Source organism: Xiphophorus maculatus, chromosome 7 (assembly GCF_002775205.1).
Source record: "Xiphophorus maculatus strain JP 163 A chromosome 7, X_maculatus-5.0-male, whole genome shotgun sequence".
In the NCBI taxonomy this organism is placed as follows: domain Eukaryota; kingdom Metazoa; phylum Chordata; class Actinopteri; order Cyprinodontiformes; family Poeciliidae; genus Xiphophorus; species Xiphophorus maculatus.
In genome coordinates this window covers 27,016,061-27,031,829 of record NC_036449.1, presented here as the reverse complement: position 1 = coordinate 27,031,829, position 15,769 = coordinate 27,016,061, and the positions used below count along the sequence as shown (strand labels likewise).

The 15,769-nt window shown below is 40.5% G+C and overlaps 1 protein-coding gene across 2 annotated transcripts in view; it reads right to left on the bottom strand.

Moving 5' to 3' along the window:
• Nucleotides 1–15,769, bottom strand: part of LOC111609290 (heat shock 70 kDa protein 12A-like) — a 58,639-nt gene that overhangs the window by 29,198 nt on the left and 13,672 nt on the right. The window contains exons 3-6 of one of the 2 annotated variants that reach the window (XM_023336663.1): nt 13,706–14,050; nt 9,685–9,783; nt 2,623–2,970; nt 1,779–2,059 (exon numbers count right to left, since the gene is read on the bottom strand). In XM_023336663.1, the coding sequence (XP_023192431.1) occupies nt 1,779–2,059; nt 2,623–2,970; nt 9,685–9,783; nt 13,706–14,050 (1,073 nt within the window). The remainder of the gene's footprint in view (nt 1–1,778; nt 2,060–2,622; nt 2,971–9,684; nt 9,784–13,705; nt 14,051–15,769) is intronic. The other variant, XM_023336664.1, reaches the window with a different exon arrangement.

Genomic DNA, 15,769 nt, shown 5'->3' with positions numbered 1-15,769 from the left:
GATGGCTTTATGGTTCAATTTTAATTTAATTTATTTAAAGACATATATATATATATATATATATATATATATATATATATATATATATATATATATATATATATATATATATATATATATGTGTGTGTGTGTGTGTGTGCGTGTGGGTGTGTGTGTGTGTATTTTTTTGCTTTTTCTGCTGCCCACCAGCAGAAAATACATTTGAGTCCTTTGTGTGTTCTCTTTAGTTCTGTAGGTTTGCTGTGCTGTTCTTGTTTATTTAGGTTCTCTAACAGTTAATAAATTACATTTGAAAAATATTCTTGATATTTCTCTTTCCAAGACTTTAATAAAAGGTAACTATGGGAAGAGAGCTGAAATATTTGGTTCCCCCCTCATAACTTTAGCAAATTAAGAGCAAATGTTTCCAAATTCACAGCATTTGTTGTTCATGAAGAGAGAAATAAAACTTTCTGGTAAAAATAATTTCTCCCTCCATAACATTAACAAATTATTTCGGACAGATGAAATATTTGGATCCCCCCTTAACCTTGATAAATAAAGAGCAAATGTTTCCAAATTCTCAATGATTGTTATGTGGACCAAAAATGAGCAACTAGAAATTTCTTTTCTCCAGTAATCTGTCATATTTTTCATTAGAACAGGATTTTCCAGAAAGCTTACTCTCTCATCTATTCAGGAAGTCTAATCTTTGTGCCCTGCTATCAGCCAGCTTCCCTCCTATTATATTAGCAATGAAAAATTATAAATACACACAATGTGTTGGAAAACCTTTCTTGGTGACTGACTTATTTGTCAGGCTTAAGTGACAAAAGTTGGAAAAAGACTGATTCTCTTGGCAATTAGAAAAAACACACAACTGTGTAAGAAGACCTCCACAAAAACCTAGTTTATTTATTTATTTTACAATGTTGTTATTGTTGTTGTTTAAGAGCAGCTGCCAATAAAAGTGAAAGTTACAACTTTAACATGATTATACGAGTTGTTTCACTGAGAAATTGTCCATAAGTGCCATGAAAATGGTCGGATCCGCCTCTCTGGCTGCAGTGACGCCCCGACACAGGAGGAACAGATTTTCATACAATCGTCTGAATCAGGTGATGCATTTAAATACACCTCATTATTCATGAGGTAATTTGCATTGAGGAGGAATTTTGCATGCAAAAAGCTGCAGGTGTGATTTATAAGGGGGAAATTGCTTTCTGGTGTGCATGCAAATGTTTTTAGAAATCAGGCTTTTTTTGACATAGAACATTTTTGGATTTTGTGCGTACATACACATTTACTATGATTCCTGTGAAATTTTTTTATAAATGAGACACTAGGTAAAGTTCTGCTTTTTCTGAAATGCTGTTGTGCAAAAGTTCAGAAACTATCAGACTAATTGTGTCGCCTGGCACAGTGGCGCCCCCTACAGGCTGTAGACATCGACACAAACATAATGAGTTTGAGTCCTCGCTACCTTTGCTGCTTGTCTTTCCCCCTTACTGTCAGATTACTGATGAATAAAGGCCACCAGTAGAAAAAACAAAACAAAACAAAAAAAGCTATTAGACTACAACTGGAAATGAAAGAGATATTATTATAATTATAGAGACCCAGTGTTAAGACCTACAACAGGTGAAAAACTGTGAAAGGAGAAGAGTTCAGGTTTAAAATATCTCAGATAATTCATATAGTGACTCAGTTTCAAAATGAGAAAACTGGTGTGTTCATAGAAAACATGATAGGATCCAAGAAAGAAGAACATTTATCTGTAGTTATTTACTTTTACTTACCATGTTAAGGACATCCCACTTGAAGTTTTTAAAGAAATAATGTTTCTCAGCTTCTCCTCTCATATTGGTAAATGCTGTTTTAGCTTCATAACCAAACTTCATAAATTCTTCATGTTCATCAAACAGGATGCAGGTTGGAGTCTTTGGGGTGTCTAGTCCAAGTCCATTACTCCATCTTTTTATCTGGGTCTCACCTCCTTCCTCTCTGGGTTTAACATTGAAGGCGTAGCCACTGAATCCTGAACCAAAGTCTATGGCTATGATGAGAGAGTCAGGTCCAGCTGGATGGAGAAGAGAAGAAAGTTAGAATCTGAAAAAAGTTTAGCTAGACTCTGTTTTTACAATAAGTTGATACTGTAATAAAATCATAGACACAATTACATTTATTAGTTTAATCCTGCAATTGAAAAACTAAACTGAAACATTAAAATTCAGCAACTTAATATTTATTTTACACGGATTATACTGGTCCACCGGTCCTATGATGAACTGGTGACCAGTCTGGACTGAACACCAGTCTCAGTCAATGGTTATAGGAACCAACACCTCAATGTCATCTGAATGGATAAGTGGGTCTGAACAATAGATGGATGAAAGGATGAATACTGATACTGATTAAAATGTAACAGTTCTACATAAAATCCAGGAAATACATTTTGCTTCATAGTCAATTAATTTTAGTATTTCTGCTGTTTATTACATAATTTTTTTCTTTATTATTAAATATTATATTCCTGCAACATATTTCCTCACTCTAACCTTCATATTAATAACTCATAATAAGGACAAACTCCACTATTAAATATATTATCATTGAAATATGATCTATATTTACAGAACTCACCTTTGACATCAAGCAGCACCTGTTTCATGGTCAGGATTTTTTCTGACCAGTAATCGTAAACGGTGCAGCTGTAGGTTCCTGTGTCTCTGTCTGTTGGATTCTTCAGGATCAAACTGAAGTCTCCAAATTTACCTTCTTTCACAATCTTTGTTCTGTCTTTATATTGATCGTGTTGAACAGACCAGTTCTTAAAATCTACAGAACACATAAAGACCTTCCTGTAACATGCATGGACCATCCTGCCATTGTTGTGTCTCCACTTCACAATGACTTTTTTAGGCAGACAGGCTGCAGTTTTAAATGGCAGCAGAACAGACTCCTCTCCTGAATCCACCTCCACCCTGTAGACTGAGAAACAAAACAGATGAGCAGCAGAACTGATGATGTTGATGTTCACAGTAATGGAGCCTCAGTGATATTCCAGGAGAAAAACACTTCAGTCACAATGTGAAACTCAGGATTTAGAGACCAAATGCTGACAGTGGATCCATGTGATCTAAACTTACTTTCAAAGAAACACAGAAGAAAAAACTCACTATCATCCACAAGTTGATTCATAAAGAGAAATCACTGCAATGTTTCTGATTTTTAACCAAAAAATAAACTACATTGTTGTTGTTTCCAACTGACAGAAGAGAAAAATATTTGATGGATCCAAAGCAGAGAAAAGTTTCAATGATTTCATGTCATCATCCTGTAATGTGGGTTTGATTTGTATTTAGTGGATGAGAAAAGACAGCAGGAATATTCAACAGGACAGACAGAACTCTGGTTCTGGGAATTTAACAGGATGAGTGGGTTAAACATTGTGATTAAGGAACAATCCATTAGAAAAGTTTGACATCAAATTTTAATCATTATTAGGTAATTATTATGTAATTTGAAAGTTTTGTGCTGCACAACATAAATCTTCCAAATGATAATCACTCTGATAACTAGCTGAGTGATTATCATCACATAGTTTTGATTTATAAAAACTTGCTGGTCTGCAGCTAAGTTGCTGTGAAAGTTATCCAATCAGGTAACTTTAACTTTAAAACTTTAACTTTAAATATTTTACACTGCTTCTGTTTCTGGCTTTATTTTGCCAGAAACAGAAGCAGTGTAAAGTATTTCATCATATACCGTAGCAGAGGAAATAAAAAAAACTGTAAAAATATTCATGTGTAATTTTGACGTTTTAATCTTTCATATATAAATATTTCCAATTTTGAATTTGTCAGTTTTGGCCTTTAACAGCAGGATTATATTAAAATCAAGAAAGATAGATTAAATCAGACAGGATGGGGAAAAATGGAAAATGAAAGCAAAACAGAAGAAAGCCTTTTCCCCAGCATGGACACAGTGTCTGGTTAGAAATGATGGGAAGATGGATGGAACCAAACTCAGGACAACCCTAGAAGAAAATCTGTTAGAGGCTCAGAAGAACTTGAGACTGGAGTGAACGTCCATTTTCCAGCAGAACGACCCTAAACCTAAAGCTGGAGACACATTGTGACAGTTTAGACCAAATCAGATTCATGTGTCTGAATGACCAACTCAAGTTTTAGTTCTAAACCCAGCTTGGTTTTTGTCGCACATACTTATAAATTACAGCTTACAGACTCTGTTCATCCAGTGTGACTGATTTCTTGCTTTGGTACAAAGATTTCAGTGAAGCTCATGGAGATAAATCTCCAAAAACCAGACAGATGTGATATCAGTTGTTAAGAAAATCCGAGCTCATCCCACTTCCCCATGCTGGAGATTTTAGTTTAACAGTAATAATAAATAAAGTTATCTTTAAAATGAGTGCCTAGATGTCACTCAAGTGACATCTAGGCCCAACAGTAGACTTAAGTGTCAATAAAATAAATCTGGTTGTGTGTGTTGTTTTTGTCTCATGCAAACTTTGCTTTAATTCTACTTTTTTCTATCTAATCATAAGAAATCATAGTCAGTCAGAGAGAGTCATTAAACAGGAAAAGCAGGTTTCCTGGAAAAAGAGGAAGTTTCCAGCCTGCAGATTTATAAAAATAGCTGAGACTATTCCTTATTTTAAAGCATGAAAGTTTTAAAGAATGAAATCTAAACATTTTGAGTAATTTGATAAGATTCAAAGTAAAATACTTATATTAATATTGGTTTACTTGTAATAATATTTACACGTACATTTGTGGGAACACTTACAAGAAAAACAAGTAACTGTAACTTTGGTATCAAATAATTAGAATCATGGATTATTCTTGGTTTCTTTTCAGAAAAACATCTGTAATAACTCACATTAAGATCATAATAAGAGTAACTAATAAGTTATGGTTATAAAATTATAAATGAATGCTAAATCAGAGAAGCTAAAGAAAATAAATGTGATATAAATGTGATTTTGACATTAAACTTGAAATGGTGTAAAAAGGTGTAACTGCAATTAAAGATCACTGATATGTTGGAGGTAGATGGTAGGTGAAAGGTGAAAGGTTAAGGGAAAAAGGGGAACTAACAGGAGAGCAGAGATGATCAGCGCCTTATTTAGAAACAGATTGAACAACGTAAACGTTTCAGAGAAAAGGTCATGCAGGCAAGGGACATAGGAGGTTGAGCAACCCTGAGACATTAGCACAGACATCAGGAAATGTCTGTAAGACAGTGATGGATATGAGATCATCTGTCTAAGCAGACAGCCAATGAAACAAGCACAGCAACAGTGCTAGCCAATGCAAACGCACTAAAAGGGTGCATAAACCCTATAAAAGGTGGGTGCAAAAGAGGAACCTTTGGTTGGATCCTCCGGGCAGCTTCGAGCCAAGATCGAGATGGACAAAGAACTCTGCAGCTGAAGAAGAGCCGGGACCACAGAGCCGAAGACTGTCCTGCCATGGGGACCAACCCGTCAGGCCCACAACCTGTGGCTTTGAATCGCACTTCTCTCATCAGCTGGGTTCAGACCCCAAAGACAAAGATGAAGACAAAGACAAAGGCAAAGACAAAGAAGAAGAACTGGTGCCTTCCTTCCTGCCAGCACCAAGTCCTGTGTGACCTCACCATCCATGCGGAGAAGAAGCTCATCAGACCTACATGTCAGGATCTGTGTTTTTCCGTGTTTAGTTAGAGTTTTTTGTGTCCTTGAGTCTCTTCGTTGTCCTGTCCTCCCCTTGATTGTTCCCAGGTGTGTCTCGTTCTGTGATTACCCTCCCGTGTATTTAACTCCACCTGTGTTCCTTGTTCCTCGTGGGGTCCTCGTCTATGTTTCGTCAGTGTTTCCTTGTGCCTGCTTCTTGTTGCTGGACTTATTTATAATTAAATTCATCATCATATTCATCTTACCTGGGTCTACAGCGTCTGCCTCACCAACCCGCACCACACCTCATGACAGTAGGACCCGACCAGGAAGTACGGTGAGGCACGCGTTTTCTCATCATGGACCCAGAGGACATAAAGGAGCTAACAGATACCATCGGCGAGTATGAGGAGGCAATGGCCAAGCCATACGCTGCCGGCCGACGCCTCAGTTTCGCCATCCGCTTGGGAATGTTGCTGGATTACTGGGTTCCTCGCTTCCCGCACCCGGGGTTGGTGGAGTTGCAGAGGGAGGCAGAGTGGGAGCGTATGGCGGCTCTAGCCGTCATGGCTGGCGAACCTCTGCCTCCCAAGCCGCAAAGTTTCTCCGCCAGCCCAGATCCCGCTCCAGTTCCGGGACCAGCACCTCCTGCCGGCGTTCCAGCCGGCGCACCCGAGGCCGTTTCTGCCGGCGTTCCAGCCGGCGCACCCGAGGCCGTTTCTGCCGGCGTTCCAGCCGGCGCACCCGAGGCCGTTTCTGCCGGCGTTCCAGCCGGCGCACCCGAGGCCGTTTCTGCCGGCGTTCCAGCCGGCGCACCCGAGGCCGTTTCTGCCGGCGTTCCAGCCGGCGCACCCGAGGCCGAATCAGCCGGCGTTCCAGCCGGCGCACCCGAGGCCGAAGCAGCCGGCGCACCAGCCGGCGCACCCGAGGCCGAAGCAGCCGGCGCACCAGCCGGCGCACCCGAGGCCGAATCAGCCGGCGCTCCAGCCGGCGCACCCGAGGCCGAATCAGCCGGCCTTCCAGCCGGCGCGCCCGAGGCCGAATCAGCCGGCGTTCCAGCCGGCGCACCCGAGGCCGAAGCAGCCGGCGCACCAGCCGGCGCACCCGAGGCCGAATCAGCCGGCGCTCCAGCCGGCGCACCCGAGGCCGAATCAGCCGGCCTTCCAGCCGGCGCGCCCGAGGCCGAATCAGCCGGCGTTCCAGCCGGCGCACCCGAGGCCGAATCAGCCGGCGTTCCAGCCGGCACACCCGAGGCCGAATCAGCCGGCGTTCCAGCCGGCGCACCTGAGACTGAGACTCCCTGTGTTCCTACCGAGACTCCCTGTGTTCCTTCCGAGACCCCCTGCGTTCCTCCTGAGACCCTGACCTTCTGCGTTCCTCCTGAGACCCTGACCTCCTGCGTTCCTCCTGAGACCCTGACCTCCTGCGTTCCTCCTGAGACCCTGACCTCCTGCGTTCCTCCTGAGACCCTGACCTCCTGCGTTCCTCCTGAGACCCTGACCTCCAGCGTTCCACCCGAGACCGAGACTCCCTGCGTTCCACCCGAGACCGAGACTCCCTGCATTCCACCCGAGACCGAGACTCCCTGCGTTCCACCCGAGACCGAGACTCCCTGCGTTCCACCCGAGACCGAGACTCCCTGCGTTCCACCCGAGACCGAGACTCCCTGCGTTCCACCCGAGACCGAGACCCCCTGCGTTCCACCCGAGACCGAGACACCCTGCGTTCCACCCGAGACCGAGACTCCCTGCGTTCCACCCGAGACCGAGACCCCCAGCGTTCCGACCGAGACCCCCTGTGCTCCACCAGAGACCCTGCCTCGGGGGGCTCGTCGTCGCCGTCTGTGGGCGGCCCCCGGGACTCATCGCCACCTCCAGCGCCGCGGACGGCCGCCGGACGGCCTCCGTGGTTCCCGCCTCCAGCGCCGCGGACGGCCGCCGGACCGCCTCCGTGGTTCCCGCCTCCAGCGCCGCGGACGGCCGCCGGACGGCCTCCGTGGTTCCCGCCTCCAGCGCCGCGGACGGCCGCCGGACCGCCTCCGTGGTTCCCGCCTCCAGCGCCGCGGACGGCCGCCGGACCGCCTCCGTGGTTCCCGCCTCCAGCGCCGCGGACGACCGCCGGACCACCTCCGTGGTTCCTGCCTCCTTAGCCTCCGCCCACCCTGTGGGTAGTTTTTTGTTTGTTTATGGACTCTTGGCCCTTCTTGTGTTTCCGCCCACGATGGTGGGTAGTTTTTTGTTTTTCTGGACTCTGGCCCCCCGTCCAGCGCCCCTCCGCCCACCCTTGTTGTGGTTTTTTTTTTTTTGGGCGTCTGGTAGCCGCCCTTGGGGGGGGGGTACTGTCAGGATCTGTGTTTTTCCGTGTTTAGTTAGAGTTTTTTGTGTCCTTGAGTCTCTTCGTTGTCCTGTCCTCCCCTTGATTGTTCCCAGGTGTGTCTCGTTCTGTGATTACCCTCCCGTGTATTTAACTCCACCTGTGTTCCTTGTTCCTCGTGGGGTCCTCGTCTATGTTTCGTCAGTGTTTCCTTGTGCCTGCTTCTTGTTGCTGGACTTATTTATAATTAAATTCATCATCATATTCATCTTACCTGGGTCTACAGCGTCTGCCTCACCAACCCGCACCACACCTCATGACACTACAGAGATCCCGGCCTTCGCCGATCAACTTCCTCCTCCTGCTGCAACACCTTCATCATCACCAGGCCAGGTCTGGGGTTCGAAACGCCAAACTCCGTCCGTCTCTCTCAAAGGTTCCCTTTTTTAGTTCTCAGTGTCAGCAGTAGGGAAAGATAGACTAGATGATTGATTTTACTTATTTGATTATTTCTGCTACTGAATTAAGCTGTACTGACCCTTGCAAAAATGCCTTACTAATAAAATAATTAGCATAAAGAAAATCTAAAAGATGTTGTGGACATTCAGTTAATGAGTCACCTTAAAGTTCTTTGATGGTTGTAAAATAGCTGTGATGTTTGATTCTGGAGAGGAAGAAGTGGAAAATGTTTTTAGGTTGCTGGTAGCCCAAATGTAAAACATCATCCTTGGGACTCGCCCGAGTCACTAAAACCTACCTGGTTCAATAACAAATGCAAGTTGTAAAATAGAGAACGAGCGACCGTTAACAGGTGTGCTCTGTGAAACTAGTTGGCTGTAGGCTGCTCAGTCTGGCTAATTCACATGGGGAAGAAGGGTGGGACACCTGGATGTTGGCTGTCAGAAACCAGGCGAATCGTTTCTCGAAACCAGCTTAAACAGAGTTTACTTCAGTTCTGGACAGGGTAAATCCCAGCAGATTTAGGAAACTCAATTAACCCGTTAGAAGGAGAGCTGGTAGCACATCTCCCCTCTCAGAAGAGGAAGTACGAGAGTGAGAGAGTAGAGAAAGAAGGGGGGGGGGGTGTTGCGCAACAACACAGTGAAAGATGGTACAAAATATCGACTCCAAGGTGCTGAATACCATTATTTGACAAATTGTTCATAAGTTTATTGTTTTTAATTTAGAAAACAATCATTGATTTCTTTTCATTTGACAATGTTGTACTGTGTGTTGTTCTATTGCATAGAATCTCTAAAGGGGAATGAAAACTTTTGCAACATATTATTGTTACTTTTGGCTTGAAAAAGTCCAGGTGAACCTGGGGAATGTTGATGGGAGGAGGGAAGCCATGATTACTTTATCTTCATAAAACACAAGATGGGTGAATCGATGTGTTGATAAAATACTTCAGTACTTTCCATTATAAACTTGTACATTATTTCTATTGTCATTAACCCACAAAGACATTTTGGGTTTGCTTCATGTGGGTTCAGTTCCTGAGCATAGAAACATTGAAAACTCAACATTTTAGGGAATCCAGCCCAAACCTGTAACTGACAACATTAAAACCATGACAACTCTGATGCTTCCTTCCTTTATGTATGAGTTCATAGGTCATTGTCTGAAATGGTCACAGTCTGTCTCAGGAAAACTCAGAAAACCTCACCATGTTAGACATTAGTGTTGATACTGATGTAAGAGGAACTCACCTGATATTAAATAATGTCGGAAATGAAATAAAAGGCCTCCAGAAACAAGAAGTAGAACCAACAGAACCAGGAAAATTCTGGCCCAAGTTGGAAAAATCTCTATGGAAAAACAAAGACCAGGTAGAGGTTAGACATTTTTCTATTCTGAGAACATTTGTTTTTGGGTCTTTTCCCCCCTTTTTGTTTCCTTTAGTAATTTAGTTGAAATGAAGTAAAAATCATATTTTAAATATATTGTCAGATTTTACAAACAAAATGTTTTGTCCAAATATTTACATCTTAGGAATTCAATTTAGTTATAAAGTGTTGATTAAAAAAAACACAAAGTACATTTCTGTAAATAATTATGTCATCAGTTCGATCCACTCACATGAATACAAAAGGTCAGATGAGTAAGGTCAGATACTTCACTGTCCACCTTGCAGGACATTTTGGCTTGGAAAAACCAGGTGAACCAGGTAGAGGAGGAGTGTCATGATTTATTAATCTATCTTCATAACACAAAATATTATGAAGATAGATAAGTTGTATTTTATAATGCAACTCCAACATACTTCATAACCCATTAAAAAATCCATTGTATTTTTTAATGGGTTATGAAAACCTTTTTTATTACTTTTTTCTCATATTTATTGTTATATCTGGGTTTTTAGTTTCAGTGGGGGATGGCGAGAAACATAACTTTAATTCCTGGTTTGCCTAGTATGTGATGAACTGACAATAAAATGACTTTGATTATGAATGTAGATACATGGAAATGTCTCTCTGTCATCTGAAAAGACCAAAGAAATAAATCCTAAAATGTACAAAACTAATAGCATCGATACATCAGCTAACTACATAACCCCAAACAAAAACATACATAAAGGTATTCACGTCTGAAAAAAAATTAATATTTCAATGTTTCCTACTTTAAAAAGTTACATCTAAAGTGAAAATGTTTTTCATAGCAGTTTTTTCAGGCCAGAAAATATCAAATCCTTTGCCTGATGGAAAATAAAAAATCTTTATAAACCCGACGGCTTTCTTATGGATGGATTTATCATATAATTATTTTGGTAAGAATTGTTTAGAGCCAATAATCTTAATTGTCTGACTGATCAGCTTTTCAGGGCAAAACACTCAGTAAGTAACTTATAACCTATGATCAATGTGTGCTTACTGACAGTAAAGCTTTCCAGTTGTTTCAAGATAAAGATGTGTTGTCCTGACTTTAAATAAGAATAATCTGCACAGAATTCAAAGAAAAATCTATTATCCATAGCTGTCTTCAGGTATTTAAAATCAGTGACCTGTTTTACTTGAAGCTTCACAAAATATAGAAGATTGAACTAATTGCTCATTTTTTTCCATCCAAGTCTCAAGTAAATGCATGATAGTCTCATATCAGGTTCAACAATCATCATCAAGACATTTAAGTTGAGTTGAGTCCTAATCTTTTAACTAACTTCAAATACAAATCAAGTTGCTTGGCCCGTTACATATCTGCCAGTCAGTTTGTGTTTTTTGTCTCATTTTTTCTTCTCCTCAAGGTGCAGACTGAAGTCAATTTAGGATTTTGAGTTCTGATTGGATGCAGAACTTGAAAGGAACCAATAGATTAGCTGGGACCATCCATGTTATGTTTTGGTGAATATTTTTGTTAAATATTCATAATGGTTGGTTGTTTTTTATTGCCGTCATTAGATGACAGTTAGAGCCTGTTTTATTTTGTTTAATTGATTTGGCAATAAAAGAAAATCAGTCATTTTGAATCAGGGAACTGAAACATGTTAGATAAGCATTCTGATTATTTAAAAGCCATTCTGTCTTCATTTATCACTTTAATATGGAGTTGGAAAAATTGACTTTATAAGCTGTGCGACTAAAGTAGTGAGCAAAAAATTATATGTAACGCTGCAGTATGTAACGTATGAAAAAAAGGTTTTTTACATATTTGTTAAAAATGTCACCATGTGATGACATTTTGCTATGAAACAGATAATCTGTGAAAGGTTCGAGCTCCTCTGCTTTCTCCCAGTGTTCCCAGTGCTAACTGTAGAAATGCACCACTCAGTCAGAAACAACCAATCAGAGCCAGTTGGAGGGTCTTAGCGCTGTCAATCAAGCTCATGTACATGCTGCTCACACCCTCCCCCTTGTTCTCTGAAATGCTACATCTTTCTCTTGATAGCATAGCTTGCCATGAATGTTCAGGCTATTTAGCATGGCTTTTGACAATAATGGTTTAACAGTTTTCCTGGAACGGTAAGTTGTTCCTCCACTGTTAGCAGAGTGAGCAGCACATTCATGAGCTTGATTGACAGCACTAAGCCCTTTCTCCTGGCTCTGATTAGTTGTTTCTGACTGACTGGTGTATTTCTGCAGATGACAGCAGCGCAGGGAGGAGGTGGAGGAGCGTGATCTTTTCTGTCTTATACTGTCATGACATGATGATAGTTTTATCAAATATGTAGAAAACATTTTTTGTAAAATAAAAGTTACATACTGCAGCTTTAAATATTGTATGAAAATTAGATATTGTTAGCTCTCTATTCAAGTTTTCAAACCATTGGTTTTCCTAACAACAGTTTATATTTGTTTCAATTATAAATTTGGGAATAATGAGGAGTTGCTAGAAATAAGCTGCAAATTAATAAATCTTTAACTGATTAAAGAAATTTATAAGTGACCACTCATAAAATAACGAGGATCATCTGAACAACAATGTATTTCATTCTAACTGGCAATTTGTATCTTACAAATTTGCATGTGAAAAATAAATATTTTTTTAATAGAGTCACTAAAGTAGGACATACATTTATGATGCATTACACCTCAAGATGCAGCAAGCATGTTGTAGTAACAGGATCCAGAAATACTGGTAAAAAGTGAGGGTGCTGTTCAGTAGGTAAGTTTTCATTGCAACAAACCTTCTGCTTTTTCTAAGATATCAGGGTCCAAGTCAAAGTGCAGTCCACACTTCAGCAAATCAGTGTAAATTAAAGTGAAAACTGATTCTCAACACATTGAGCAAACACCTCTAATATCACTTCAAGATTAATGCAACCAGCTTCATGCTGAGTGATCACACTGTTGTCTAGTAGAGCCTTTTATGCTCATGATCTTAAGAAGACATAAAAAAATCTGAAGCGTAAACCATTAAGCGTGGAGAATCCTACAGAAATCATGATGGTGAGTTGCACAAGTCTGGATGTCCATTGTGCATCCAGACTTGTGTTGCATTAACATCGGTACATATTGCTGTGTGTCATTCATTCCCTGTATCTTCCGCTTTGCTATAGTATTTCTAAAGGTTGACAGTAGAATAGTGACCAGACTTATTCCACAGGATTCATCCTGTCAGTAACTCGATGCAATCTGCTGGGTTTCCTTAGCTAACTTAAAGAACTGTTTGATCTCCAGAATGAATTGTTATGTATGACTGAATTTGAATTATTTTTTTGTAAAAAAACACAAAAGACAAAATTTGTTGTGATTTAAAGCTCCAGAAATAAACTGAATTGATCCTGAATTAGATCCTGTCAAGATGTCATTTAGAATTCACTCAGAGCGACCCGTCACTAATGTTTGCTGTAACCTGCATTTCTACTTGCTGGATTTTATACCTGAAAACAAGGAAGTGACTGAAACATCTGAATTCAATTCAGTGACGTGCGGTGAGGTTCATGGCTGATGAGGCACGGACTTAATCAAAATCATAAGACCCCCTGCATGTTATTGTTTACATACGGAAATTTTGAGCATGCGGACAACATTGAAGGGCATAAAGACTATACTTTCACATGCCACCCATAGCCGCGCTGCCAAGGCAGAATAATTCTGTTAACTCAGTAGATATTATTAATTTAGTGCTTTGCTGCACAGCAAAGGCGAAACCCGTTGAAGTACAACTCAAACCACCTTTTTCTCTCTCTGTATCAGCCAAGCTACACTTAGACTCTTTGCGTGTAGCACAATACTTTTGAATATATACTGTGTGCGTGTGTGTGTCTGTACTGGGTACATCAAATTAGCTGACCTTTGACATTCAGCCGAATACCTGACAGCATTTTTCCTTCTGTCTCCTGATGAATACTGCAGATGTAGACACCGCTGTCTAAAAGTTGAGGTTCTCTCAGAGTGAGACTGAAATCACCAACATCTACAGCATCAGACCTCATTGATGTTCGTCCACTGAAAAGTCCATTTTGAGCTTGTAGGTCGTCTCCTTCTCGCCGTAGATGGACAGTGTTGGGGTTGAGGTCAAAGCGACTCCATTTCACTGTGAGAATCCCTTCTGATGATTGGCTGTTCTGGCAGGGCAGAACAACAGTTGAATCCCCCTGATAAACATCCAGAGACACATCTAAAGAATCCTGAGAGGCTGGAAGGACAAATAAAGAGAATAAATGTTTTAAATCAGCATATTGAAATGAATACATTTAAATATTAGACACTTTTCTTTCAACCATTTAACTACATAATCCAACACGCTCCCAGTTTGCTACATAACTACTTTTTGCAGGGTTATTATAACGGGATAGGGAAAAACTCCAGAGTTAATGAAATTCAGATAAAGGATCACTTTCACAATTTCAGCATATTAATTGTTATGTGAAGAACAGTAGATAGGCTAACAGTAGCCCTTTGGAAATGCAACTGTTTTCATCGCCAACAAAAAATCTCCCTTCCACCCCAGTTTACTGTAAGCATTGGAGTGATAATATCATCATTAGAATTGATTATTATTTGTTGGATTCCTTTAGACCAGTGTTTGTCAAACTTTTTCAGGCAGAGGACCACTTCACCCATTTAACGAACAGCCAAGGATCACCTAACCTGAAATTGCCCTCATGATGACACATCTTAATATATAATGCAACCCAGAAATGAAAATATTCGACTCTTGACTCACTATTGTTGTTTTCTTTGTTTGTCCTAATGTGAAAAGTGGTGCTGTTTGGTAAATGTGACTGGCCACGACAAAAACAGGTCTACTTGGGCATTTTGAGTTATTTACAGATTCTGAATATGTCAACTTTCCAATGATGTCAGACACATCAAAAAAGGTGTTCTTTACTATCAAGTGTTGTGTGCATCAATAACATTTAGGGCTATTGAAATGAAATACTATATTTACTATTGGTAAATGAAGAACAATTAAAGAAAAATAGACTTGAGTTGCTTTAGCAGAAACAAAAAATCCTTTTCTGCACCATTAAATACAAAAACAATCCATCAATTTCTATCAATTGTACTTATTTGTAGTATTTAATTAATTGAATAATTTCTAATTAAATAAAAATAACAATAGCTGTAGACGTGTAAGCAGAGCATCTTAAGCAAGCAAAGTCAGAAAAACATAGAACAGTTCTCACTAACTGAGGTCAACCGCTCACCCCATAGAGCCGTTCAAAGGAATCCAATCGCTAGTGAACGACACTTCAACAATCAGCAGCTGTGATTCCGCTTCCTCTGATCATAAAAGTAGTCCTGGAGTTTTTTTCTTTCCACCGGTATCTGAAGCTTTTCTTATGTTTTGAGTGACTTGGTTATTATTATTATTATTAATAATATTATTATTTTTAATAATATTATTTTTAACACAATTCTTTGGTAAGCGTCACACTTTGTGTTGTATATTCGACTGATTGAAAAACGAAAAGGAGTCGGATGGATTGTTCAGATGAACTTTAGTGAATAAAAAAGGGATGAACGAGTCGTACAGAGTTTAGTCATTCAGCTAACAGCTCTTTTCTCGGAAAACCCAACGGTCCTCAGCTCACTTCCTCCTCTAGCCCCAAGTTCTTCTTCTACTAGCTCAAAAGCATCATGGGATATAGAGTTCATTCATTTAAGGGTCCACAATAGTCAGTTTTGAACCAGATACTAACTATCAAATGCTAACTAGATTTATGAAACAACTATATTAAATTATAATATCCCAAATAATAAGTCTTAAGCAAATCCTGCTTAAACCCAAAACAAATTCTCAACATCCTCCCCCCCCGATAAACAACAGTTTATCTAAATTTCCAAAGGATATAGCAGTTGGATTGGTCTCCGCCATACAGTCCCAGCTGTCGTTCGGACAGCACACGAT